This window comes from Callithrix jacchus, chromosome 13, assembly GCF_049354715.1.
Source record: "Callithrix jacchus isolate 240 chromosome 13, calJac240_pri, whole genome shotgun sequence".
Classification (NCBI taxonomy): Eukaryota; Metazoa; Chordata; class Mammalia; order Primates; family Cebidae; genus Callithrix; species Callithrix jacchus.
The window spans coordinates 12,619,917-12,647,428 of record NC_133514.1 but is presented as its reverse complement, the minus strand read 5'-3'; the positions used below and the strand labels follow the sequence as shown (position 1 = coordinate 12,647,428).

At 51.7% G+C, this 27,512-nt stretch overlaps 1 protein-coding gene and 1 long non-coding RNA gene across 9 annotated transcripts in view; one reads left to right on the top strand and one right to left on the bottom strand.

Moving 5' to 3' along the window:
- The first annotated feature begins 3,157 nt into the window (after positions 1 to 3,157).
- On the top strand, positions 3,158 to 11,966 carry LOC144578920 (uncharacterized). The gene is made up of 2 exons (XR_013525478.1): positions 3,158 to 3,347; positions 7,921 to 11,966. It is a non-coding gene; the product is annotated as an uncharacterized LOC144578920 (long non-coding RNA).
- Positions 11,967 to 14,300: 2,334 nt separating this feature from the next.
- KIF13B (kinesin family member 13B) overlaps positions 14,301 to 27,512 on the bottom strand; it is a 197,621-nt gene continuing 184,409 nt past the window's right edge. For 4 of the 8 annotated variants that reach the window (XM_017963648.4, XM_078347109.1, XM_035269625.3 and 1 more), the window contains 3 exons: positions 22,212 to 22,274; positions 18,519 to 19,176; positions 14,301 to 17,685 (listed from right to left, as the gene is read on the bottom strand). In XM_017963648.4, coding sequence (XP_017819137.4) covers positions 17,423 to 17,685; positions 18,519 to 19,176; positions 22,212 to 22,274 — 984 coding nt within the window. In that variant the 3' untranslated portion in view covers positions 14,301 to 17,422. The remainder of the gene's footprint in view (positions 17,686 to 18,518; positions 19,177 to 22,211; positions 22,275 to 27,512) is intronic. The other 4 variants (XR_013525465.1, XM_008979053.5, XM_078347111.1 and 1 more) reach the window with 1 other exon arrangement.

Below are 27,512 nucleotides of genomic sequence, written 5' to 3'. Positions count from 1 at the left end.
GGTAAGAGGAAAGCGCCTTCAATGTAGCAGCACAGGGTGCATCTGAACGAGGCACAACTGCTATGTATTTTCTGCCTCATCCGGTCCCTCCTGTGTAGAATGAAGCCGTGTTTAAAGGGGACTGTGGGGCTGGCTGTTACGCAGGGCTTCTTTCTGTCCATTACCTGAAAACTATTTCAAAGACAGAAGGAAGGTGCCATTTCCTTACCTCTTCAGCCATCCTCTTCCACCAAATGTATTCAACTTAAAACTATGAGAGACTGAATGACCTTCCTCGATTTTCCCTTTCTCATTCAGGAGATACTGAGTATCTGCCAGTTTCTATCTGAACTTTTCCCACTTCAGGCACATGCTGACCACATCATTTCCTTATCTGTTAATCCTGCTTATGTGAGTGTGAGGCGAGTCTTTGCGAGAGCATGAAAGTGCCACCTTATATATGTCTGTGACTATAAAGAACTGTATGCAGGGCCTGGTCCTGCTCTTGTCCATGGATTTCAGGGGGAAAAATATATGTACTTTTTCCAGCTTCCAAGCATTGAAGTAAAGCAGAGCCGTCTCTTCTGTTTTACTGTATTACTTGAACCAACAAATTCAAGAGTAGCATTTGTTATTCTCAGGAATGAGCCTCCCTCTTCCCTCTCATATTCTTTCATGGTTTATCTGACTTTTTATTTCAATTAGGAGATTGCATTATCTTTCTTTCCTTTTATTTGGCTTAGAGGAAATATTTCCATTTTGGTGGAATTTTGTCTGCTTATTCTCAATTGAATCGGAAAGAACAAGGAGACAGAAAAAATCCACTCTCTGACAAGCCACATTCATGATTGATTGCAAGGAGATTATTTTAATCGATAGCTTCTTTATGATGGGATTGCTAGTATCATTTGTTCTTGCTGGTCTTTTTAGAGGAACAGACTCAAACTCTTAAGACAGCTGCAGTTGCTAAAGAAATACAAAGATTGCCGTAGAAGCACTAAAAGGTTTCATTGTTTTAACACCTATAAGGGAGGAAAAAAGCTTCAGAGAATAAAGGTGAGTTGGAGTCCATGAAGGGTAGTACCAGGCCCTATCTGGCAATGTGGTGTAACTGAAAGAACATTTGTGCCACTGCAGGAGAATGTCCTGTAGAGCTCAGTGGGAACAGAATGAAGGCATCTTCCACCCACAGTCATTGTCATTTTTGGAGAAGACCCACTGCCTTACATGTCACCTTTGCTTTTTCATCAAGAATGAGAATGTACTTCCTTTGGGCCTAGATTTAAATCTACTGTCGGTTTTCTGTTTGCCACCAGGTTCAATTCTACTGTCTTGTCCAGGCCACCTTAGTTCTTCTAATGGTGTGTGGCACTGCTACACTTAACATTTCTGGTATCTTTAGGTAGTATATTTCTTGTAATCTTTTTCAGGTTTTAGAGGTGGAATTAAAATAGACACCCTAAACTTCCTTGTCACTGAAGAGAAAGCAGCCAGTCTCTTAAAAACTCACGCTGTGTGCTTCTCAGTGTCTGGGCCCCTCCCATCAGACTTCTCTCCCTCCTTCAGGCCGTGGGGACTCCGCAGGGGCGGCTCCTTGCAGTCAGGAACACTTTGAAAAGTCCTTTAAAGTGGTGGGGGGACCTTGCCAACAGGTATTCATATAATTTGTTATTTCTTTAAAGATACTTTAATTGAATTACTATGGTCAGATGGGTGAACTTCCAGCCTTTAAAAACACTGACACAAGGACCTTTTAAAATGGGTCATCTTGATGAGATCTGCCCATCTGTTGATTACCCCAACAGCAGATGAAGGCTGGGGAGGGCAACACCCTGCATTCTCATCTCAAGCCTTCAGTGCCATTCAGTCCCATATGGACATTTTGGTTTCTTTCAGCAAAGTAAAGTTGGAATACCCTTACGGCAATTTCCTTTACAATCACAATTACAGTTCTTTAAGTGGTTAGTAAAGGTAGTTGCCTTCCACCCACTTATGACTTTGAACTGTCCCCACCCCTGTTATTCACAAGGTCAGTCCTCCCACCCCACCCCCATATTCACATTCCCATGGCCCCTCACAGGAAGAAGGAACCTGGGGCAGAGAGGAGGAAAATCACTAATGCTAAAGTGTGCATGTCAAGTTCTCTAGTTCTTGGTAGATTTATGGTGACAGCCAGTTCAGTGATCATCACCACCTATGTTAGGTCCATGTATCCAGATATATTTTACCTCAAAGGACATGACTGAAAAATTCACCAATGTAATTGTTTCCGTTCTGCCTGTTTAATGCTTGTGTTTAAGAAATAATGGCTTTAGACGCTTCTCCCTTGGGTATCAACCACCAGGCACCAAGTATAAACAGACTCATTGGATCAGGAGTTTCCAGCCTTATCCTATCTGTCTGAACAGCTTCTCCTCTGTCTCCCTCTGACTAGGTCTTCAGCTGACTTCTTTGCTGGAATTTTCTAATCTTGTTACATCAGGGAAAAGTAGCTGGGTGTGGTCCATCTCTTCACACAAACACTCCTCGTCTTGACCAGCTACGTATTCCACTGACCAGCGTCACCATCTCTGCCCTTAACTGTGGAAATGATCCCTTTTCCACAAATGCTGTCCCTCCCTCCCGTCTCCGTCCTACAAATGTGAACTCTTAAGTCTTTACTCTCTGTTCTTAAGAGTTTGGTTAGAAGCAGTCTTCCCATTTAATTTGTGGCTCTGCCTTTTAAAATTGCCTTTTGTCTTTTGTTGTTCAGAGAAAAACCAGTGTTTTCTCCCCCGGGTGTCTCCACAGATTCTTAGGCAATAATTTTTCTTGTCAGTGATCCCGTGCTCAGTGCCACCCTACACTGAAGAACCCAACCCACGCCATTGTGCGTTGGTTTCTGTGTCAGTCTCTGTGACCTGAAACATGTCAGAGTGATAATAGACTTTTGTCATTCGTTGTGTTAGTCATGTTTTACTACTGTATTCCTTGGGGCTGCGCTGAGACCACCCAAATCCATTTATAGCTTTGCTGAGCCGGATTGATTTGTCAAGATTTCCCAAGTGAAAGTTGGGCACATTGCCCAGCTCCTGCTGTATCTTTGGGGAGTGTGGCATGGGGTGGGGGGATGTCCTGGGGCAGGGGTGGGAATGACACACAGAAGACATTCCATTTTTTTTTTTTTTTTCGTGTACTCCTTAAATAGCAAGGATGTTTCCTTGGGATTGGGTATCATGTCAGCCATGTTGAATTTGGCAAACTGAGCTGCACGCCCTGAACGCGGTCTTACTGTTTCTTCATTTCCGTATTAGGAATACCTGAGTTATCCAATGCCGTGTTCCCTGAGAGTGGAAGGCTTTCCTGGAGCAGCAGCTGCGCATGGCCAGGTCAGCTGTCCGGATGTCACGGTGGTGTGCGGTCAGAGCAGAGGGCCTTCCTTTTCCTGTAATGTGCTCTTACTTCTTTATGCATGCTTGGTTTCAAAGATGACTGTCACTTTAAAAGAAAGATTTCCTTAGCACTCTCCAGAGAACTAGCACACTAAGTTGGTAGGAAAGGCTTCTCAGATGCAAGCCAACAAGTCAGTTTTCTGATGACGGAAAGTCCTCTCACATACAGGTTGTGTTTGGAAAGGCAGTTCTCAGTTCTATTTATAAACTGCAAGTGATAAGCTACTGTCTTGTGACCTCGCAGGCCAGCGGTTGACTCATCTCGGAAAGGTAACTTTGTTCAGATCTATGTGTAATTTTCAAACCTGGAAGTTTGTATATTGAGAGTTTCAGTATCGGCTTTGTTATTCTTTCTTGGTGAGGATTAGAAATGGCAGCAAAAAGCAAGCCAAGAACCTGAAAACTCCAGTCTCCTTTAACAGTGGCGTGGTTTTAAATCAAGACGGGAAGAAACACAGGAGGGGAGGAGGGAAGACTTGTCGGCTTCTTATCTCAGTGACGTAAACACCTCGGGATTACAGGCATGTGGATCCCTGAGCCTCTTTTTTGTCATTCTTCCTCTGACATTTGTGGCAGAACTGAATCTAGTTGATTCTGTTCACGTGAAATGTGACAAGCATTTTGACACCATGAGACAGTTGACCACCCACATGCCACACCCATTGGCTGTCTCATCAGCCAGCCTCCTAACTGCACCCAGAGGGGCACAGCTGCAGGGGCGCCGCACCTTCCTCCTCTCCTGACAGTCCTTTCCTGTTGCTGGTCTGCGGGTTGGCCCCGGTCTGGACAGCTGTGTCCGCTGCTGCTCGGCTGCTCTCCATTTGGTCGGTGCGGCCAGTGTGGGGATGCACAGCCCAGCTCACACTTGAGAAGTCTCAGGATGCTGCTTCCCTGGACTTCCCATTTTCATTTTATCTTCTTTTCTTTTAAGTAAGAGTGGCTCTGTATAGCCATAATTAACTCTCCAATTCACATTGGTGTGCTGTGATCAAATGAAGGTTGGGCTGAATCTTTTCAAATTGTAACCATGGTAATTGAGGGGGGTGGCATAGAATGAATATATAAAAATATAATGGCAATTGTTCTGAATGACTGAGTGTCCTTCTGACATGTAATTAGCTGTTTTAGCAGGATGTAGATTGGCATGGTCATAATTAAAAGGATTTCTGTCCTTTATGTGACTGGAAATGGCAGAGCTCCCATCCCCTGTTCCCTTGTAGCACACTAATGCTCCCGAGAACATTTGGAACTGCAGCTCCGTAAACTAAGATAATGACATGGTGCTCGTGTTCTCCCCTTAGTGAAAGAGAAGGATTTGGAGTTGTTTCAGCTTCAAAATGGAAGCCTTTGATTATTGTTCCCCATTTGACTTCTAAGTTCTTTGAAACCTCACTCACATCCAATTCTAACTTGCCTCACCTCTGGCAGAAACCAGAGTCAGGACCCCAGAATGAGCCCCTCTGGCTGGCCCGCTCAGGGCTCTTGTGGGCCTAACTCAAGGACATTGCTGCTTCCTGGGCTCCCTGTGATCTTCATATTTCCCTTGATTGCTTGATATTTCTATTGCCATCACTATCAGAAAGCATTTCCCAAACAGAAATGTACAGAAAATTGAGTTTTCCTCATTGAATCCTAGAACTCAGAGCAGACAACATGACAGGACACATAACTAACACAGGCGTTAGGCAGGCAGGGGCGCGAGGGGAGTACTGTTCACTACGTCTAAAGCTGCTGGACAGCGCGCAGGATGAGTGTCTGCCCACTCCTCTCACACCGCTCTTACTTGGCAGCTGCCCCAGCCACCAGCACTGTGGCCGCCCCGAGTCTTCCCCACTGTTCCACTGTCCCGTGTGAGTCTCTCCCCGGCACTCGAGTCCATGTTTTCTCCCTCCCACTCCTCTCTCTTTGATGCTCCCTGTCGCACGGGACATTGCCATACACGGTCCCTGACCACAGTCCCCTGCTCTTCTCCTGAGGTGTCACACTGGATAGGAGCTGCTGAGTCACCAACTCACCTTTCCCTAGAATTTGGCTTTATTTCCCCATCATTTGCAGCGGTCCTTATTCAATTATATGATCAAGAGTGAGTCTACAAGAATATCAGCACCTGACACAGTGCCAAATGGCCTTTCGTAATCGGCTTCATACCCTGAGGCTCACACTTGTTCTGGGTGAGCCCAGGACCATGAGCCTTTTCTTTTCCGGGTCTGGACACTCCTGGGTTGGTTAGGCTAGCCACTGGAGAGAATACGGCTCTGGCCTTTCTTCATGTTTTGCTGCTTTTCTTTGTACAAATCTTTCCCTTCCACGTACCAGAAGGAACCCTAACCTAGTTGAAATGCTAGTTGCAATTCGGTCTCATGAGAATGCTGAAATAGGCTGCTGAATTAAAATTAAAATTGTCCTCTTCCCTGAAAACACACACACCTAGAGAATGTAGGGAAAGGCTCTTAGGCGTTGGGAATCTTATATTTTTATTCCCCACAAAATACCTACAAAGAAATGTATAGTATTCCCTCAGTACTCCTCCTCCTGCAAGCTCTAAAAGCAACCTCATTCCCACCCAGCCCCTGCACACCTGCTTGCAAGATCCCTGCATGCAGTCATGGAGACTGTGTTTTTTGGGATCCTATCAGTCTGTATGACAACTGGAATGATCACAGATTTATGACCCCAAAGGGTAGAGCATCCCTTTTCATAATTTCCCAGCTGCTAAAAGATGACTATCTCCATTAGAAATTAGAATCTGTCTTGAGGTTAGAGATGGTAAGAACTGACTGGATGAGTCTAATTCTGTGATTTGTGAGATACGCATTGAAACCGCCAGCAGAGCATTCTGATGACCCACCCACATTCAAAGAAAGCAGAATTCACAGCACAGGTAAACCTTCTAATGGAGCCGCTGTCGCAGGGATCAAGTTACTAGAGGTGCTGCTTCAGGGATGGTGCTACTTCACAAGAACCAGTCGGAGAGGCACCTCCCTTCCCAAATGCTTCCGCAGGCCACTCTGCTGATCCAGAAAAACCCAACCATATATTCCTTTACCAGCAGCCCCTGCCCTTTCCCTAACAACACAACTCAACCCACCAGAATCACTGAAAATCAAGGCAATGCTTACCCATGAAATACATGGTTTTTGAACAAAAACCTCAGCAGTCACTCTTGTAAGAAACTAAAGATGCCACCATTGTAAATCATGATGCTACAGAGACAAACGCACAGGTCTTCTGACCACCCCAAAGTCAAGACAATGCAGCCGATGTTTCCTGAGCACGTACTGTATGCTGGGCCTGTGCACTGCCTCATGACCCGACACCACGCAAGTCACCTGGCCCACGGCAAGGCGAGTCTCCCCTCATTTCTTCATTTCAGTAGGACATTCATTATCAAAGAATGGACCGCATATGGTGGTCTGCCCTCTCTGAACACTAACCTGGTTTGTCTTCTCACGCAGCAGTGCCAGGCAGCCCCCCCAGACGCACTGTGGCATTGCCCCCACCTCTGTGAGCTGATTTCCCTCCTTGAGGGTCTGGATACCACAGCCCCTCCGGAGTCTTCCTCCTTGGTCAGTGATGAGGACAGGAGTGCTGGGAGTAGTGTAGCAGTGGACAGGGTGGGAAGCCTGGGTGCCGAGCACCCCTTACCTGCAGTTAGCCAAGGCACAGACAGGAAACCTGTTTGCGCTTCCCGTCTTCTCTCGCCAGCTCTTTTAGCACTTACCTGGCCTTTCCTTCGGGGTTCCCGCTGCCTTCTGGAGCATTCGGCTAGCCCCTCCTGCTCTCTGGACACTGAAGCTCTGGGGCGCTGGAATTAGATGAGTGTCTGCTCTGGCTCCTCATGGGCCCTGACTGCCAGGAAATAACAGTTGCTGGAGACATCTTGATCTGGGCTCAGCATGAGAACTTTCTATTACCCAGAATCCAGCGGAGGCACGAGCTCCTTCAGGGTAGAGGTCTGGTCCCTGTCCTGCCACTTGGATCTGTGGTGACTTGTCAGGGACATTGAATAGGGACATGGGCACCAAGCTGACCTGAGGACTCAGTTAACTCACGTTCTGTGTTTCTTCCCCCCGCCCCTTGTCTACCTCTTTTCCGTCAAACCTAAGTGGCTCTCTAGGGGTTGGCTTTCTCATGGTCTCTCTCTCCTGACCTGCTCTGCCCCATCGTGGGCATCTTGGAACCACACCAGAAGCAAGGCCACAGCTGTGGACCGGTCCCCCATGAGAGTCTCCCTGGCTCAATGGCCCCTGTAATAGGTACCTAGTTACATTATCATCCAACCTCCACTCCCTAAAAAGCTGCCTCGGTTTGCAGGAGAAAGGTAGGTGTGCCTTGCATTCTGTTATCAGTCCAGATTTGGCATCTGGTGGCTGGGGTGCCATTGGGATTTTGGAATGGAAGCAGTTCGATTCCTCCCTAGGAAGTTGCTCACAGCACTCACCAAGTGCAGTCTGTGGCAGTGATGAGTCACCAAATTTGTGTTTCAAGGTTTATTCCTTTCTCCCTTTAGGACTTGATTTCAACTTCCCGTCACTTCAGGCTGAGTCTAAATTTCAGTCATGTATCGTGGCTTCCTCTGAGCACAGAAACCTCTCCTTTTCTTCCATTAATGGAACTAAGATCCCAGCATAAACTGGTGAGAGTCATTTTTCCACGTCGTCATTCGCTGGAGCTATGAAGCCAGAACACAGATTGATGTTAGTGTTATATTAATGTAAGCAGCAGCCACTCTGGTGATGTTCCATTGAATTCTTTTTGTTCTTATACCAGATTCACAGGGTCAGGCAGAGTTTAGAGTGGGCTGCATGAAGCTGCGCTCAGCGGTGGCTGCTTTCAAGCAGCATTGTTCTTTTGCCTTGAAACCACATTTCCCAGTGTTAGAATCAGTGAGCCCCTTAATCCTGCATCCTGAAAATGGGCACCACAAAACCAAAACCAAAGTTCGGGGTTGGGGAGCAGGGCTTGTCTCTCGAAGCACAGGAGCTTGGGCGGGTGTCCCCCGACTGTGCCTCGGTTTTAAAGGGACACTCGGAAGGGCCTCCTCTTTTCTTAGCAGCTGCCTCATGTTTACTCTAGAAAGCAAGCACGTGCAGCCTGTGCCTCCTCGACCCATGGTGGGTGTCTAGAGCAGGCCCTGGGAGCCACTTCTTTTAGCCACTTCCTTGGGGGCTATAGAGCACAGTCACAGGAAGGTCTCTGCTGGGCTGATCCCCTGGGCCCTGAGCCATCACAACATTGGCATCCTCAGACCCACCCGGCCTACAAGTCAGGACACTCCCCCTGCTCAGAGACGCCAGGCGCGCCAGCGTTGCCTCCCCTAGAAGAGCCCACAGCCTTCTCTGACCTCCCCGCGGGCTCACCCTCCCTTCCATGGCCATGGTCACATTGGGTATGCAGTACCTTTCAAGGATAGATTTTTGTTTATGTTTTTTAAGTGCCTAAGCAAGTTACAGACGTCTGGAACCTGCCAGAGAGTTGGCCTGTGCCCTGTCCCCATCCCTCCCCCCCCTGCACTGGCTCTTGAGGATGGGCACAAGGCGGCTGCCCCTCTTCAGTGTCCCTGGTGTTCTGCAGGCAGAGCAAGGCAGGGACAAGCTAGCGGGAGAGATCACTTCACAGCCACATCAGGCTGGCTTTGTCACTATTTTCCAGCATTTCTTTCTTTAGAGCTGTTTCTGTTTATATGGGTTTGGTCTTGGTTAATAGAGAATGTAAGAGTCTGCTTAGGGAAATCTCAGTAGCCATTGAGTAAGAAGACAGGAGAGCAAGATAGCTTCAGCGGCATTCTGGCTCTGGCTTTGGTAGGAGTTGGAAAACGTGTCCACATCCAAGAGGGCGAAGCGTCGAATCACCCTAGCTCATGAGCCTGCTGACTCACCTGCCAGCGTGAGCCACAGGAGCCCCAGCTGCCTTTCTGAGCCCTCTCTTCCTAGACTAGAGATCAGGGTGTCTGCTCACGAGGGCTCGGGAAAGCCAGCAGTCGGGCGTCCAGATCCAAAGTGTGTCTTTGGAAATGAATGTGAGAGTATTTGTTTGCTTCTTTTCTAAAAAATAATTTGTCTGACCTAAATACGGGGCCTTTATTCTGCAATGGGTGTACGACAGATTATTTCGTGACTGCACTCTGTTCAAATCACATCACTAAGCAGCGCCCAGATGATTTGTTGGTGCATTAAAAGGTTTTGCAAAATGGAACAATCCATACCCAGGCACTTTATTTTCATTAATAATCCAGCATTTTTGTTCAGACAATGTAATCTGGGTTTCACATTTGACACGTGGGCAAACTTGCCAATGAACTGTGACCTGATAGAGAGGGAAGGCGGGCTGGTGAAGGTAATCCGATGGGAGGATAGTGCTGTGGTCATGAAAATGAGGCTTTCTGTAGCATGTCAGCCAACCCAGACCCTAGGCAGCACGTCGTCCCTCAGTTCTCCAGATGCTGTTTTTGCAGGTTCTACCAAGTGCTTGTCGATTACCCTCGCTGTAATTGTCTAGGGAAGAGCTGAATGTCAGTGAGGGTGCAGAGCACTGGGGAGGACGACAGTGAAATGCAGTTAGAGGCAGCAAGAGAGGTCCGGTTTGTTCTCACGTAACTGGACTTGAACGCTCCAGCGCGAGCAGGGTGCTAGGGTGGATTCCACTGCCGAACCAGGGCAGCCCTGCTTTACTCCTCAGCGTGGGGTGGGAACTAGCTGCGCAGCAGGTTAGGAAATGGAAAGCAAGCATAGCAGCTGTAATCTCGGCGGATACGCCGGAGCAGATGCCTTGGGATTGTCTGAAGTGTTCAGCATCCACCAAATAGTCGAATTTCTAAGATGGGCCACGTGGGATCCCTGCCACGTGGGTGTGTGGGCAGCGCACTCCTCCCTGCCTCGGCTGCTGTGTGTCTTAGTCTTCACGTTTCCCCTCGGCGTCTCCTCTGGTCCCTGTCCATCTTGTGCGCCATGTGTCCCTGAGGGCGAGTCACACCTGTGTCTGAGTCTGCTGTAAGGTGTTCAGTCTACCTCAAGGGGTCATCATGGTAAGCTCTGTCCACGGCATCCTCCGCCCATCGCCGCACACACTGGAATGTATCCCCCCCCCCGCCCCATCCCTTCGACAACCTCTGACCCCGTCTTTCCTGTTACCACCACCAACTCCTAGTGCAAATTGGATGCTGCTTTAAATGTGAAAACAATTGTTCAAAAGCTATAAAACCTGAATGAAAGCTGAAGCTGAATTTATAAGCCTTGTTGCATATGAGCCAAAAGTGCAAAAAGCTCTATATAATGAACTAACCTGCCACTCGTATAAATATAAATATATATAAATATATTAAAATCAGACTGTTCTACAAAATTGTGTATTTGTATTTTTGTGTACGTACAATTTTCTGCTAAGCAGAAGGAGGATGTAGTATAGGATGCTGTGAGAAGAGCTTTGGTTTAATCCTACTTCTTTGTTACTTATTTTTGTTAACATCCGATGCCTGTCTTTGTCTTCTGTGTATGACACTGTGGAAAGCTGCAGTATCTCTCTTCCTGAGGTCCGGAGTCCATTAAAAAATAAGTATGGGGCTTAGAGTTGTCTTGGCCACCGAACACAGGTGAGCCAACAGAGTTTGGCTACCGTATGCGGTGCAGTGGGGCCTGGAGCTGCTCGTGGTCCTGTGGGAGGGAAAGAAAGCCCCCCCCCCCCCCACTTCAGGCTGGTCACTGTATTTTGACTTCCCTCTGGGAAGCAAAATCTCACTTGTAAAAATCAACTTCCAAGACAAAAGATGATCTGATGTCACTTTTCTGGGTCTACCAAGAAGGGACACAGATCTCTCTGAACTTGCAACAGGCCCTTATATTTTGGGGCCAGAAGTTTGCCCGGAAAGCAGCAGGTGGCCCTGCCTGGCTGAAGCCCGGCTCATTGGCCACCCTTGGGCTTCGTCTCCCTCCTCCGAGTAGTTGCTGCCCTCTTCAGATCAGGTAACCACAATGCCTCCCCGCTGCTGATGCTTTGTCCCCACACCTCCAGCCCCAGTGACCTGGAGCTTCTCAGAACCCACTTTGCCGGTGCTAAAACAAACACGAGGGGGTGAAAGTGGCTGCCAGCAATGGCCAGAAACCAACCACCAGAGGCCAAGCTGAAAGACAAGCTCCGGGTGCCCAGGGGCTGACAGGCCGACCACGCGGCGGGTCCCAGGCCCCACCCATTGCTGCCATATGCCTCTGAGCTCCACGGTGGCCCCTCTCCATGGGAACCTCTTCTAGGGAGAGTGATACTGCACCTTCACCTGTAGGACTCATCTTTATAACAATGTGTAATGACTGTAGCAAAAAGCCCTTGTTTCTAGATGTAAATGGTCAAAGAAACAAGCGCTCCATTGTATTGAATAAAATAGTTCAAATGAGTCCTGTATCATTGTATCTCCTATTCTGGATTAGTGCCTTTTGGACAGTAGACTGTTCTGTAATTAAAATGTAGTATACTGCTTTTTTGTACAGTTTTGTTTTAATAAAACTTTTTTTTAATTTGTGTTTATTTTAGTATTGTACCTATTAGAGAATAAAATGTATAACAATACATACTGGCTGGGATTTCTTTGGATCAAAATGATCATTTGGGAAGTGCCCAACCTGAACAAAGAGATGGAATATTTTGAACATGGGTTCCTTTGGGTGTTGAAAATAACTGGGGAAGGCTCACACAGCTGCTGCACACCCCCTGGGTAAGGGCAATGCCGAGCCCAGGAAAGCCTCTCTACTGCCCCACTCCCGGACCCTCCAGCCTGTGCTGGGCTCGTGTCTGGGTGACACTAGGCAAGACTGTGCCTCCTGGGAGTCCCCAGACCTCACCCTCACTCACTGTGGCACACTGCCACCTGGCCTGCCTTGTGCCACCTGGCCTGCTGTCTCCCCACCATCTTCAAGCTGCACGATCACATGAAGATGTGGCCGCCCCAAAGGCATCAGGATCCTTGCAGCTCTTCCCCAGACCAGGAGCGCAGCCTCTGACTGACTTACACGGAGCTGCTGAAGTCCTTGTACCTTCTCCATTCCAGGCCATGCCCTGAGCCTCGTCTTAAAAGAGCTCTGTCTCTCTTGGGGCTGCACCTTTAGCAATAAAAAACAGTAAATAAAGCCAAGCCTTCATTATTGGTTTTCTCTAAAGGCTTCCAGTGGTTGGCATCAAATTCTTAAGCAGGACTCGAGGACAATGTGCCCAGGCTTGCCTCTCCCTTCTCAGAAAACCTAAGATAAAAAGGACGTGTCTTCTTTTCTTCACATATATCATGAGAAAAGATTATGCAGAATTTTAAGCTGCCCCAAACTCTCTTGAAGTTGCCAAGTGGAGGTGGAGAGGGGTTCTGGGTGGGGGGATAAGGGTAGGGAACAGCCCTGAAGATGTCCCCACCCATAATCTTAGTCCCAGATTACTATTTCTGCTTAAGCAGAATCGCTGATGAGCCAACCTTCCCACAGCCCACCCAACCTTTCTCCATGTGCACCGCACAGCCCAGACTGCTCCCAACTGCCCCATGTCCTCAGAGCACTCTAGGGCCAACTCCCTCAACCACCAAGGCCCTCCTGGGTGTATCAGCGCCACCCTACCATGGCACCCATTGGGACAGCTTGCTTCTGTACACTCCATGAGGACAGGCACAGGGCGAGTATGTGAATGTTAGTGAGTGAGTGGAAGGAATGAACTGGGTGTGACGTTCATTATAGCCCGTTTCAGAGTCAGCGACTCCAAAAACCCCACAGCCTTAGGCAAACAAAAGACATCTGAGTTGCAAGAGCGTAGCAGCTTGAAAAATAAAATCCACTCTAGGCGCTAGATCAATTCTATGTTCAGATTCCTCCCTCACTCAGAGCAGGGCATCTCCTGGCTGCCAAACTTTTGTCATTATTCAGCAGTGCTTGTGTCCGAGCACTCTTCTGCACTGAGGAGTGTAAACCGACCCTGCCCGGCCATGCCGGCAGAGGGACACCTCTGGTCAGCCCTTGGAGTGGCTGAGGCCTCCACTTCTAAGTGTATTTTGTATCCAAAGGCTGAGTGATTCACTGGCGCAGAAAGAAAACAGCTTCACACAGGGCCACCAGCACCTCTGGCGTCCTTGTGGGAATGTGCACTGGCTGCCCGAATCACTGGCACTGGCGAGACAGCCCACCCGACCCTTTAGGCACACTGCGAAGCCCAGACATCTCCCAACTCCCCCGTGCCCCTGCAGCCCTGTGGCTGAGTGGGAATCCACTGGCAAATGGAAGGAAGCCAGGTCACCTTGCCTGGCTTGAAAGCTGGACCCGGCATCCTCTGTACAATTCCAGGCCCACGCTGGGCACAGCTGGGTGGGTGGCTGCAGAATGCAGCCCCACTGCCCACAACTATGATCCCTGCTTCCCAAAACATCTTGTTACAGACCCCTGCAGAGGCTGCCCACCTCTGCAGAGGGGAAAGAAGTCCTCTCACCACAGTTTGAGGGGAGAGTGGAGACCCAGTGTAGGAACTATTACGAAGGTTACAGTAAACAGTGGAGTCAGGCCTGAGCCAGGGACAGTCCCTACCAGGTCTCCCAGTAGCACCACTTACCTGGGGTCAAAGGGCTCCAGAAAGTTCCTATGGTTCCTGGCTTCTATAAGGGGCTGAAGTCCAAATGAGGAAAGATGACTCGGAACCAGGTGCCCACCTGGGCTCTTTAGTCCAAATCCCGAACAGCTCAGCCTCTGGAGTCCATGGGCCAGGGGCCCAGGGGCCAGCACAGTCTGCTGCTGTTCCCTGGTCTTCCTTCTCCCAGTCTCAGTTTGGAAAAGCCCACCACCACCTTCGCTGAGAACAGCAATGGGAGGCCTGCCAGGGGCCCTAAACCCCGTGTCAGGGTCAGGGAAGGAGAAGCAACAAGACGGTCCTCAGACATGATGCAGGTGAGAAATCGTCTGGTTTTATTGAGAAGCTGTTGGTCATTTGATGGAAAGGCATATACCGTATAAAATTACCGGTGGTTTAGTTAATTACACAATACAAATCATTAGAGTCTCTAAAAGTCATTACAGTCTTCGGATTAAACTCCCATTTAATGTATACCAAATCAACATAATCCCGGAATGAAAGTCACTTCTTTATATGTGGACTCCTCACATTTACACGAATCCACACATACAGAAGCTGTTCCAAGACCCCCCAACACCATTAGTGTCAGCAGCCCACCAGGAAGGAAGGCACCATGGACTTCACAGAGAGAAAAATGCTTTTGGGTTCAGTGGGTCAGTATCTTGGCAGGAAGCACAGGGTGACTCCTGTCCCGGGGCTCAGGCAGGCACAAGACAGGCCCAGCACCAAGGCACCATCTTCCGGGGAGCTGAACCGCACCAAGAATCCTGTCGTGAGCACTGCACTGTCACAAACACACACTCAGGACTTCCTGTTTCACATACAGGGAACTTTGAAGGCAAGAGGATAAAATACTGGGAAGAATTGGGGGCACCTGAACACCTCCACCTCTCAGGCTCCAGCAGTCACATCCCCAGCTCTGTTCTCTTGCTGAACACACAAGGACTGCCTTGTTGGGCCCAGAAACGCCCTCCCGCTCCCTCTGGTCAGGCCTGGGCACTCGGGACCCCAGTCATACACCTGTCCCCTCTGCCCTCTGCTGCTGGATGCAGTGCCTGGGGCAGAAGTGACCCTTCACCCTGGAGCCACAGTCCCTCATAAGGGCTGGAGGGAAGTGGCAGGGCAACCCAGGGGTGTTCTGGGCACATGAAGAGAAAGAAGCAGGGCCCCCGGAAGGCTCCCCCGTCCCCATCTCTGACAGCACTGCGTGTGCAGTTACTGCCCTTACCAGCCTCGGGTAGCATCTGCGGGCCAACCCATACTAAGGTGCCACTCCCGGGCCTTCCAGGAACGCATTGGGAGCCCTAAAGCAGGCAGGCGAGCAGGCATGCCTGGGACTTAAGTCTGCTGGTCAGGGAGGCAAGAAGAGAAGACAGAAGCCGGAGCCGGCCACCCTGACCCACCACCCTCGAGACCACACCTCCTGCCTGCCAAGCACCGGCCCTGGGTCAGCGGGGCTCACTGCCTTAGGACCACGTCACTGCATGTCCGTCTTTCCCAGCCACAAGCTGACATTAGTCTGCACCGAGAAGCAAGAGTGAACAGGGCCTAGGCCCAAGTCAGGACACTTGTGTCCCCCAGGACTACCCTGAAACGATGCCACAGGAGGCCGCTGCTGGGCCGATGGGCTCAGCCAACATGAAGTGCCAGGTCACACACCGCCCGCCCACCTGCCGCTTTTCCCCGACTGTTCCCACCACAAGGCCCAGGTGCTCCCCTCTCACCTAGGCCACAGTGACACTAGGGGACCCAAGAACAAACTTCTCAGTTAATCAGGTTTTAAAATGCAAGCCGCTGTGCTGGGAAGTAGGCTGAGTAAAAAGCGAGGCAAAGGTGACAGTGCTTATCCAGGGACAGGCGTCACAGGGTTCCCCGAAACACTGGCTGAGGACAGGGAGGCCAAGCATGAGTGCCTCCCCATAGGGGCTGCACCCTCTGCCAGCCCAGCCTCAGGCCTTGTGTCCCGCACAGCCACTGGGGAGGGAAGGACACTTGTCCTCAAAGCCAGGCCTGGGACGGGCCTACCGTGGAGACTACTCCTCTAGAGGCTTCCTGCCCCTAGAGAACCAGAGCCTTCCACGGCGCTTTCTAGAAATTGTCCAAATGTGAGAACTAGACACCAGCTGCCAAGAGTGGCTGTGTGAACCCTGACCCAGGGTCTTGTCCCTAGATTGGTGGCCTGGGGCTGTCAGGCTGTTACCTCTGCCATGCCCTCAACCAGCTCCCCCTGCCCTCCACACAGAGATGCTGACCCCCGCCCCACAAAGCTGGCATCAAAGGCTCCGGGAGCAGAAGTGCCCCAGCAAGGAAACAGAGGCCACCGGGCTGTCCCAGCCACCCCATGCATGGTGGCCTGGGGACGTGGCTGCTGCGAGGGTCTGGAGACAAACCAGGCACACCCCCCGCATGGACGGGCCTGGGAGTTGCCACAGAGTTAAAATGACCCCAGGACCTTCCTAGAAACCAGAAGTGCACCAAATAAAGTAGTGATGCCTCGTCCTTTGTCACCGACTATGGAAGCACAACACCATTCTCCCAGGTTTTTGCTTTTATCCAAGTTAAGAGTAAGGCCACTGTGGATCCCCAACAGAGGGGCATGAGGAGGGGGCTGCATTCTCCGCTGTCCCCAGGACACTCCACCTGGGCCGGAGGCTAGCAGCTCTGCAATGGCCACAGAGGCCATGACGTGCAAGGGAGGCCCTGGGCCCCCATGCGCAGGCAGATGACGATTGCGGCTCGCAAATGATTACGGATTTTGAAAAAATAAATATAAATAAATACATTCCAAGCCTTCTGTGAAGGGAATAAACGGCAAACGTAAGGGATTTTGCAGGTGTAAAGACACCAAGACGCCCACCAAGCAACTGCGAAGAAACCCTGGCCTAGGAGGGGTAGGAGGGGCTCAGGCCTCGGCCCCACCTGGGGTGCCAGGGCCATGTGCCAGAGCCCAGGGCCCCCCAGAGGCACTTGGAGAACCTGGGACCAGGGTGGGAGGCTGGGAGCTTGAGGAGTGTGCCGGGCTATCCTGGGCAGGTGGAGGAAAGGCACTGGTTACAATTCTGGTTTACGTTAAGACATCAGTGGGGCCGCCAGAATGAAAATGACAGCAACATAAGGCCCCAGGCACAGGCACACGGTGAGATGGCTGGGGGCTGTGCCACCCAGGGCCTTGGTCCCCACATCCCCCAGCCCCTGCAGGCACCCAGAACCTTCCACCTGAGGAGGCACAGCTGAGGCCCCCTCTTTCCCCAGGTAGAGAAGAAACAAAGCTTCCAGAGGCCCAGGGAGGTCACCAGCCCTGCGTCGTGCAAAAAGCATTCACTGCCCTGCCTCCAGGGAAGGGGCCACAGGGCTCCCTGTTCCCCAGGCTGTTGCTGGCAGACTCAAGAGGGGCCCGGGACCCCAAGAAGAGTTCGCCCTGAGGTGGTGGCTCAGCTGGCCCAGGATTTCCGGTTCTCAGGGTTCTTGTGGCTCCTGTCGGCCTTGGCCAGGGCGGCTGTCAGCGACGCCAGGTTGGTGGCAGAGCCCGAGAGGGTGGCACTCCGGCGGGCCTCAGGGGTGCCCAGTCGGAGCCCTGCGCTGCGCCGCCGCATGGGGCCTGTGGACCTGCGGACCCGGCTGGGCCTGACCAGCAGCCCATAGCCAGGATTACACCTGAAGTACTGCTTCCCACCGATGGAGCCGTCATTCTTACCTGCAGGGGAAGGAGAAAGTGAAATGGAGGGCAGGCCAGCTGCAGATGCCCCCTGCACCTTCCTTGTCTCTGCAGAGGCCATGTGCCCACAATGCCACCCCCCCATGCCATCCCCCCATGCCATCCCCTGGCACAGCCCTACACAGCCGGCACTCAGACACTGGCCACTGTCTGGCAGGGACTGGCTAAGTGAATGTGGCCAGGGCACGAGGTGACCACCTCCCAGGACAGAGAGCAGTGGTGACCAAGGATGCCCAGCCCCAGTCCACAGCCTCAGGCAGGAGGTGACAGGCCCTGGGAGTGCCTTGCGGGAGCGCAGGTGCAGGCCAACCACCAAGGCAGAGCTGGCCACCCGCGGGGGAACACACCCTTCTCCATCTGGACCCAGGCCTGAGCTGGATGGCGGCAGAATGGTTCTTTTGCCGCGTCTATGAAATGGAAACTGGCAGAACTGCCGAATAATGGTGAATCAGATGCCAGCGAGATGTGTCAGGATGGGGTGAGGAAGAGCTTCCTCCAACAGCAACATGCAGATGCTTAGGGTGAAGAATAAGAGAGCAGAGCCCACGGCGTGTGAGGGAATCAGGGAACCAGAGCAAAGGGACCGGGACAGCCATGGCCATGGGTGGATGGGTGCAGGATCTTTGTAGCCAAAATCATCCGGAATCTTCCATGCCGCCTCCAGGGACCAGCCCTGCCCCCTGCCTTGCCCAGCAGGCTCAGCTGCTCCTCCTGCGTCTTTCCTGCCTGGACCTTGTCCCCTCCCAGGCCGGCCACGCTCCTGCTTTCCCCCACCCTCAGCACCGCCCTAGAGCTCGGAGCCCAGCACTCACCTGAAGGCAGGTCCAGCTCCACGCCAATCCACGTGCCCTCCTGGAAGTCAACGGGACCCACATATCTCACCACGCCCGTTTTGTGGGCGCCCACGGTGACGAACTCGCCCTCTCGGAGCCACTCCGGAACCCCGTCAGCCTCCTCGGAATCAGAGGCCTGGGTCTGTCCCCCAGTGCCCGCAGCTGGCGCATCCCCCTCGGCCCCCGGGGAGCAGCCAGGGTCCCCACCCAGCATGCGGGAGAAGGAGCGCAGCTCTGAGGCCCGCACCCTCCGGACACGGAATGGGGAGCCGGGCGCCTGGGCCTCCAGGTCGGGGCGCTCCTCGGCGGGGACGACCGTGGGCGGCGGGGGGCGGCGAATGGGCGTCTCGGGCTCGGCCTCTGAGGCGGCGAGTGCGGGGCCGGGCGGGGCTGCAGCGTCCAGACCCGGGCCCAGCGCGTCCGACAGGGTCGCGGTGGAGACGCTGTGGGAGAAGTACCCGCTGGAGGCCTCGCTCAGGGGGCTGGGGGGCCCGTCCTGCACTTCTGGAGCCGGGGTGGCTGCTGTGACCACGGGGACAGGCGGCGGGGAAGGCGCTTTGGCGGGCTTGTCGCCGATCTTCAGGGCCGGGACCCCAGTCGTCTGCACCAGCACATCAGGACTCGTCCCCAGCTGAGCCTGCAGCAGGACAGAGGGAAGCAGAGGCTGAGAGCTGAGAACTTCCCAACACCATCCACACCAGCGGCTGACTGTGAAGAGAGGCAGCCAGGGGCAGGGGCTCAGCCCGAAACCCCAGCGCTTACAGAGGGCAAGGCGGAAGATGGCTTGATCCCAGGGGTCCAAGAACAGCCTGGGCCACACAGTGAGACCCCATCTCCACAAAATAAATAAAGAGCACGGCATGGACCGGCCAGGCCTGGTTCCCACATTGGTTCTGCGTCTTAGGTCTGCCAGGCCCACGCTTCACACTTGACAAAGGTGTAGGGGCGACCGTGCACCTCACAGGCCTCGTGCTGGGTGCCCGGGCTCAAAAGCGCTGGCCACAACCATAGCCCCTGCCTCATCAACTCCTGACCTTTCACAGAACAGAGTCCAGGACCTGCCACGCAGGGCCAGCGTGCTACAAGGACCAAAGCCCCTTGCCACAGAGGGTGGCACACAGTAGGTGCACACCCAAACCTTGCTAGGGCTAGTTAGCTTTCCTCCCATGGAGACAAAATCCCTGATCACCCCTGACCTCGAGAAGAGGCTGAGTCACTAAAGAAGCCAGAAGAGCACTTTTTCTCCGGCAAAACCTAAACAACGATCTCATAGGAGGACGGGAACACACTCAGCACAGCCTGGCCAGCGCAGGCACCAACAAGGGCCATGGGCCTGTGGCCTGGCTGGGCATCCAGGGCAAGGAGGCAGGGGGACGAGGTGGCGGATGAGAGGGGAATGGGGGGGACGAGGTGGCAGATTAGGGGGGAATGGGGGGGATAGGTGGCGGATGAGGAGGGAATGGGGGGGATAGGTGGCGGATGACGGGGGAATGGGGGGGATAGGTGGCGGATGAGGAGGGAATGGGGGGGATAGGTGGCGGATGACGGGGGAATGGGGGGGATGAGGGGGAGGAAGGTCCCTTGGGCCATGCCCTTTCTCTCTGAGTCTGCTGTTCTGGCTGCTATGGAAAGCAGGTCCCATGTCAGAGGTTGGGGGACCTCAGAGCCTGGAGACAGGCCAGGAAGTAGCCCCCAGGGAGAAGCCACCAAGAGAGGCCAGCCGCTCTCTCCACGTCAGTTACTCTGAGTCACCCAGGCAGAGGACACACATACACACACACACCACCCAAATCTCATGGGGGATAACAGCCACCGCTTGCCCAAATTCTGCTGTTTCTGGGGTGTTCTTTTGTCTATAACTAAAGCTGCTGGATCCTATTTCTGTTCACAATGACCGGAGAAAAGGAGAAGGCAGGAATAGGGAAGGAGGCTGCGGGGTGCAGAGGGCTGCTATCCAAAAGAAATATGTTTTCCGATATTTACGGAAAAATTATTTATATTACAGGAATGTTCATTTTCCATTTGAAATACAGGATTTATTTAAATGGGGAAGCGGCAGAGATCTATAAGTCTCTTACTGTTACTTGGCTTACCTCAGCAGCTTGATAAATCATGCCTTTTCCCAGGAACTGTCATTTATATTCCTGTTTCCAGGGACCCTCTTTTCCCCACAAGCCACACTCTCGGGGTATGAAATTAACGGCACCTCTTGAGATTAACAGCCCATTTCTGTGATGAATCTCTGGGCTGCAAAATTTACTCAATTCAATATATCAATAACTGTCCCTAGCATAAATACTCTAAAAGATTAGGCAATCCTTCAATCATTTTTCCTTTGCATGTTGCACACATTTTATTAATTCTCTTCTATGTTAGTTTTAACATCACTGGCCATGCAGGGAAGAAAACACAAAACCACGAGAGCTGGAAATCTGAACAGCAACCAGGGTCCTGAAATGGCTTCTGTTACCTGGCTCCACCGCAGGTGAGGCCAGCCAGTGTCACTTCCGCACCTGGTGCTAAGGGCCTGGCCAGGCTGTTGCAGGAGGAGGCCAGCCACATGACTCAGATTTGCAGGTATCATCCCATTGGCTGCCACCTGAGTCACTGGCTTGGGTGGGCTGGAAGGATGGTGGCATTACTGTGCTGCGGGCCTCCAGAGGGAAGGCCCTGATCCAAGGCCCCGCTAAGCTAAGCGGAAAGGAAGGAACTGGGGACAGAGCTGCAGTGTCAACCAAGGGGGGCGCGGGCCAGTGGGAAGCGCTGAGTGGCCGCAACCTGGGAGGCCCGCCGGTTATGGCACTCCATGCTGTGTCCCCCTCAACTGGAGGTGACTTGTGGGTTGAAACCCAGGTGCCATCTCTGAATTATACCCTTACCAATGAAGAAGGCATTTCTGGAGACTTCGGCAAAAGCTTGGAAAACCATGATGAGCTCCAGAAGCTGCTGCTTTCACCAGCAAGGGGCCTGCTCTGACCATCCCACTGCCCAGGGGCACTCCACCTGCCTCAGCAAAGTGACCAGTACCACTCCCAGGAAAGGGGCACTGCGATCTCGTCCACACCAAATTTGTGAACGCCCAGTGTGCACTGGAGTAAAAGGGTCATTCAGACAGAAGGATGTTCATGGAGGTGTGAATATTCTTTCACATGATTGTGCCTCTAGTTCTGTTCTTGTAATAAAGAAAATTTTCCTAAGAAGACAGCAGTTCCTAAGAGAATGAAAGCGCAGGGGGAGAAAACAGACTCGCTCCTCATCAGATGGGGAGTGCTGCTATCTGTGGGCATCAGAAGAGATGGCTTTCTCCCAGCTTAGTTGTCTTTTCACGCTGATGTCATGAATCAATGAAATGTAAAACTGAGAATTAAGCAAACATTTAGAAGAAGGAGACGGTTCTGTTTACAGCAATCTCCTCTGCCTAGCGTGGGCTATTAAGGCAGCAGACTATATTAGCAGTCAAGCACCTAAAAGTTTAGCAATCATATGATTAACCAGTTGAACACAGAAAAGCGTAACAAGGAAAATAGAGAGGGAGAAGACAGCGACCTACATTATCGCTAGTTACCAAAACAGGAACGCCAACATCAAAAAGTACGGGTGTGGACTCAACAGTTTCAGCATCAGGACCACCCGCTGTAGGAGGGGCAGCCACCCATGGCTTTACTGACTCACCTCCTCCATCCTGGTCACCCCGACGTCTGGGCCGGCCAACTGCACCATGATGCGGGGCACGGGCTGGGGAGGCAAGCGCGCAGGTCAGGGGTTGAGGGACAGAACAGAGGTAGCAGAGAGGCTTACGCTGCACAGGCTGGAGGGCCAGGACCTGCCCCAGGGGAACCGGCCCATCCGGTGTGCAACTGCGGGCCTCCACACCCTCCAAGGAACAAGGGACCCAGCAAGGGGCTCCTCCCCGAGCCAGGGAAACAGCCTGCATGACAAGATCACCAACACAGTGGGGCACTGATGTGTGCGATGCTCACTCCCTCCAATCACATATGCAGAGGACGATTGAGTGCTGGACCTGCACAGACAAGCGTTATGAGACAGGAAAGATCTAGAAAGACGTCCAGCAGTAGGAGAACGCCACACCAGGGGCTGACTCACAGAGATGAAGGCTTGGAGTCACAGGTGGGGAGGAGGGAGGCCAGGCTGGCTGGAGCACAAACCCAGAGCCCAGGCAGCAGGCTCAGGTCGGCAGCAGGCCCTGGGCATCAGAAACTCATTTTACCCTGCTCAGAGAGGAAGGGGCCCCACCGAGTCCCCAGCCAAGCAAGACGGCAGCTGAAGATCAGAGACTCTGATCGGGTGGGGACACAACTGACCAGAAGAAGATTTACAGTCCAAAGAGGCAGATCAGTAACACAACTCCAGCAACAGAGCAGGGCTGAGGCGGTAAGAGCCTCAAGAAAGAACCTGGTTACTTGTGGACACTGGGCCAGGCAGCATTAGAGACAGACAGCAAAGAAGCATCGGAGCCAGGAGAAGGGAAGGCCGGAGGAGAGGAGCCGGAGCGTCCTTCTGTTGCTGCGGAGTGTCCGGCGGCTGTGGGACACAGAAGCAGCTAAGCAGACGCGTCCATCCCGGGAAGAAGCTGGGAACACACCATACCCGCCTCCATCCTCCCACCCCGCTACTGCAGTAATCAGGCCTGGCCTCACGCACAGGGCTCTCATGAGGGTCCTGTTCTGCCAGGACAGCCGAGGGTCGGGCTTCTTCCTTGTGGGTCCACAGGGCACAGCTGGTCGCTGCTCAGTTACTGAACTTAAACTGCCCAGCGCCGTGGACTCCACCTATCCCACCTGCCTTCTCCCAGCCTCAGCTGTCCTAGTGCTGGGCACCTGAGGCCTCCACAGAGTCAGGCCTTGTGGACAGAGCGGCAGGTGCACAGCCGGGCTGCCCAGGCCTTCTCCCTTCTACTGGGGAGCCTGAACTCCACCACAGGGAGAAGAGCCCCGGAAGAAGCCAGCCCGCTCAGCAGGGCGCTCACCATGTTGACAAGCATGGACTAGCCTCACTTCACCAAAGGGCACTGCTGTGACCACTAGTGCCTTGGGGCTGCTTCTGGGAGAAAAGTTGAAGAGGGAATTGACTGCAGAAGGCAGGGGCACCGGCAGGACTTCAGAAAAGGCACAGTGGAGAGGACTCGGGAGGAAGCGCAGCGATCAGGCTTCAAGATCTGGAGGGATGGGAGCCAGATGTGGTGGCACACACCTGCCATCCCCGCTCCTCAGCAGGCAGAGGCAGGATTACTTAAGCCCAGGAGTGGGAGGCTGCAGTGAGCTGTGATCACACCACCGTATTTCAGCCTGGGCAACAAAGCAAGCCCTTGTGTCAAAGAGAAAAAAAAGGTGGAAGGACCAAGGAAATGCACAAAAGGAATGTGTACTTTACCCTGCAAACACTGGGGAGGGTTCCTGGGGTGGTCTGAGGCCAGGGACAGCCAGTGCCAGGGTGCGGTCAAGACTAAGTGAACAGCCAATGGGACCGGGTAAGGGAGGGTCCCCTGGTGGTAGTGAGGCCACTGCACATGACACGGCCTGAAGGACAAGACCTCTGGCCTCCACCTCAATCCCTAAGCAGAACAGTGTCCCCTCTGCACCCCTTGCAGCGCTCAGCTCCTTTTGTCCCTGCCGCTGCTCCCCGTGGCGCCACCTACCGCCACCTCCCAGAGAAGAAAGCGAGGCTCACGCCTGAGTCCTGTGCTGCCAGGCAGTCCTCGCTGCAGGGGCTATCTTCATTTTTCTCCCCACGTATTTAACGTTCCCACAAATGGGAAGGTGCTCCAGGGTACATTTCATGACAAAAGCAGAAAAAACATTTCACAAATTCCAAAATACTTGCACTCATCAGCTACATCTTACCTACAGTGGATAGGACTGAGAGTCCACTGTTTCTACTAAGGTCAAGTTTATTCCCCTTAAAGCCTAAAAACGTAAAAACCCCAAGGATGGGATGGTAACTGCCCAGCACGAAACCTTCTCTAAAATCATGTGATGCCTGCGCTCTGAAACAGACCACGCAAACAAGTTACACTTTCCTTCAAAACCCAGTGTGACTAGAAAAACCTGGTAGATGGATGCTTATTAAATATTTGCTGAAATGGATTTATGGACCGGATTGACTGCCACCTTGGTTCTTACCCTCCACGTATAAAACTTCAGCTCAACAGAGACTGCATCAGGTCCTACAGCATGGGGGTATGGCGCCAGGGGCTCTGCTCTCAGCAGATGAGCAATCTGATTGGTGGGGAACACGTGAGCAAGTCACTAAAAGCCAAGAATATGACACTGGAGTGGAAGCTCAAAAGCACAGAGGAGACCGGGCGTGGTGGCTCACACCTGTAATCCCAGCAGTTTGGGAGGCCAAGGCAGGAGGATCACCTGAGGTCAGGAGCTCAAGACCAGCCTGGCCAACATGGTGAAACCCTGTACTACTAAAAATACAAACAACAACAAAAAAATTAGCTGTGCACGGTGGCAGGTGCCTGTAATCCCAGCTACTCAGGAGGCTGAGGCAGGAGAATCGTTTGAACCCAGGAGGCAGAGGTTGTAGTGAGCCAAGATCGCACCATTGCACCACTCCAGCCTGGGTGACAATAGTGAAACTCCATTTCCAAAAAAAAAAAAAAAAAATTCAGAGGAGGAAGGGGTAATAAATAGAATGGGTGTGAATACCACATGAGGGGGGCTTTTGGCACAGGCCTTGGGTATGAGTTTAGCAACCTTTTTAAGGATGCCAAATATATCGACCATGAATACTGAGGTCCTGTGTCATCATCCTTCATATATAACAGCTGCAATTTCCAAGTGTGTCTGTTTCACTTTCCTGCCCTTCCGCGTCTCACCTGTGCAGGCAGTCAGCTCCTATGTCAGGGGCTCGAAACATTTCAGATCTTAAGTTCATTAATCCTTACAACACATCTGGCAACTACTAATAAAAATGACTGCAAAGCTTTCTGCAGCTATAAATACTAAGGAGAAGTCCCGTGAGGCAACTGAATATAATTGTCTACATTTCTCACTACAGAACCTGAGGCCCAGAGAACATTCACCTAATGGTTAGACGTATTCACGTTGCCACACAAGTGAGTGACAGGGACGGAGGAGGATTTAGTTCTCTAGTGCCAGCTGAACCTGCAATCATGCTGTCCACTGGGCGCTGGTAAAACTGAACAGATGAACAGCTTACAGGCCACAGAACAGCTTAGAAATATTTCAGGGAAAAGGTGCCGGTCACTGCTCTAATAGTATTGCACTACTTTTTAACTCTGGCTTTCACATGCTACAAGAATACACGCGAGATCAGGTCAGCATTTCATAACTTGGAACAAAAGCTAGAAGAATAAAATAACTCCCTGATGTGACATACAACATCTCCAAGGGGACACACCTTGCCTTGCTTGCTTGCTCCCCTAGTGCACGCAGAATTCCTTCAATGCACGCACGGCTTTTCTGGACCCTTCCTCACGCCACTCCCGCTAGGGAATCGTGTTCCACCTGGTGAATACCGATTCATTTCTAAGTCTCTGCTCAAGCCTGATCTAATTCTCCTGGAACTGCCACGAACAGTGCCCACTCATTTCGCTGTGTTGTCCACAAACACTCACACGTGATAGCACCTAGAGTGTCATCCCACACTGTTTCTTCATCTGCTTATGTGGCTCGAAAGGGGCTTCTCCAAACTTCAGGCTCTTGGAAGGGGACAGAGCACATCTCATTCATCCTGGTATTTCCTTACGTAAAACAGTAGCTCAGTATTTGCTCAATGAACAAACAAATGCATAAATTACTTAGCAAGTGATACAAAGAAGACTCAATTGTACAGTTACCCGGGAAAGAACAGGCAGTCTGAAATGTGGGCATCAGGGGACGTAAAGCAGAAAAAAGGTCTCAGTTGAAGGAAAAAAGTAATCACTAGAACTTCCCCAACACTGCATTTTCTGATGTATTTTTTCTTGTTTGAAAATAAACCTTTCATGACTAAAAATCACCCCTTACCCTGAATTTCAGAAATTCTTAAATGTCATTTTTTAATGGTGCCTATACTAATACAATCCTCTGTCTTGTTTTAAACACTAACCAATCATTTAAATCCAAGTATAGAAAATTACTTTTTAATGGAATATACAAGATATGTAAGATTTTTTTGTTACAACCTTTCGTTTTCCTGCTGCTGAAGTCTGAAAAACTGAAGAAACAAAAGGCAGCAGAGGTGGGGCCTCTGACCTCCAACATGCCTGCTAATCTAAACAGTTCTGATAAAAGTAACACGTGGATACAAATCAGACACTGTGTACAGTGGCTCTCACCATCTGCAATCCCAGCACTTTGGGAGGCTGAGGCAGGAGAATCACTTGAGCCCAGGAAGGAGTTCAAGACCAGCCTGGAAGATGTGGAGAAACTCCATCTCTACAAAAGTTAAATTAGCTGGGCGCGGTGTGCACACCTATAGTCCTAGCTACTCGGGAGCTGAGACTTGCTTGAGCCCAGGAAGTTGAGGCTGCAGTGAGCCATTATCATGCCACTGCACTCCACCCTGGGTGACAGAGTGACACCCAGTCTCAAAAAAAAAAAAAAAAAAAGACATGCACAACACAAACATTAAGCCTCAGCAATAACCTAATTGATAGAAACATCTTTTTAAGGTTGTCCTGACCAGAGGCCTGGAAGAGAGGAAAATGAAGAGTCCTGTGGGGGGAGCAGGGAGAACGTGTCTAGCACTGGCCCTGAGCCTGTGCTCCAGCCTGTGGCACGTGAGGCCTTCAGTGACCTGGACACGTGGCCATCCTGTGCGCCTGGAGGCTCCAGACCCTGACAGGCTGATCTGGATAAAATGTGAGAGCTATAATGGCACCAGCGTTTTTGTCCAGCTGGTAGCCGCAGTTATTTTGAATGCGTGGCTCGGCATTCTAACTTTTGTGTAAAAACCTCATCACCTCTGGGCTTGCACATCTGTCTGCAGGGGGGTGATCCT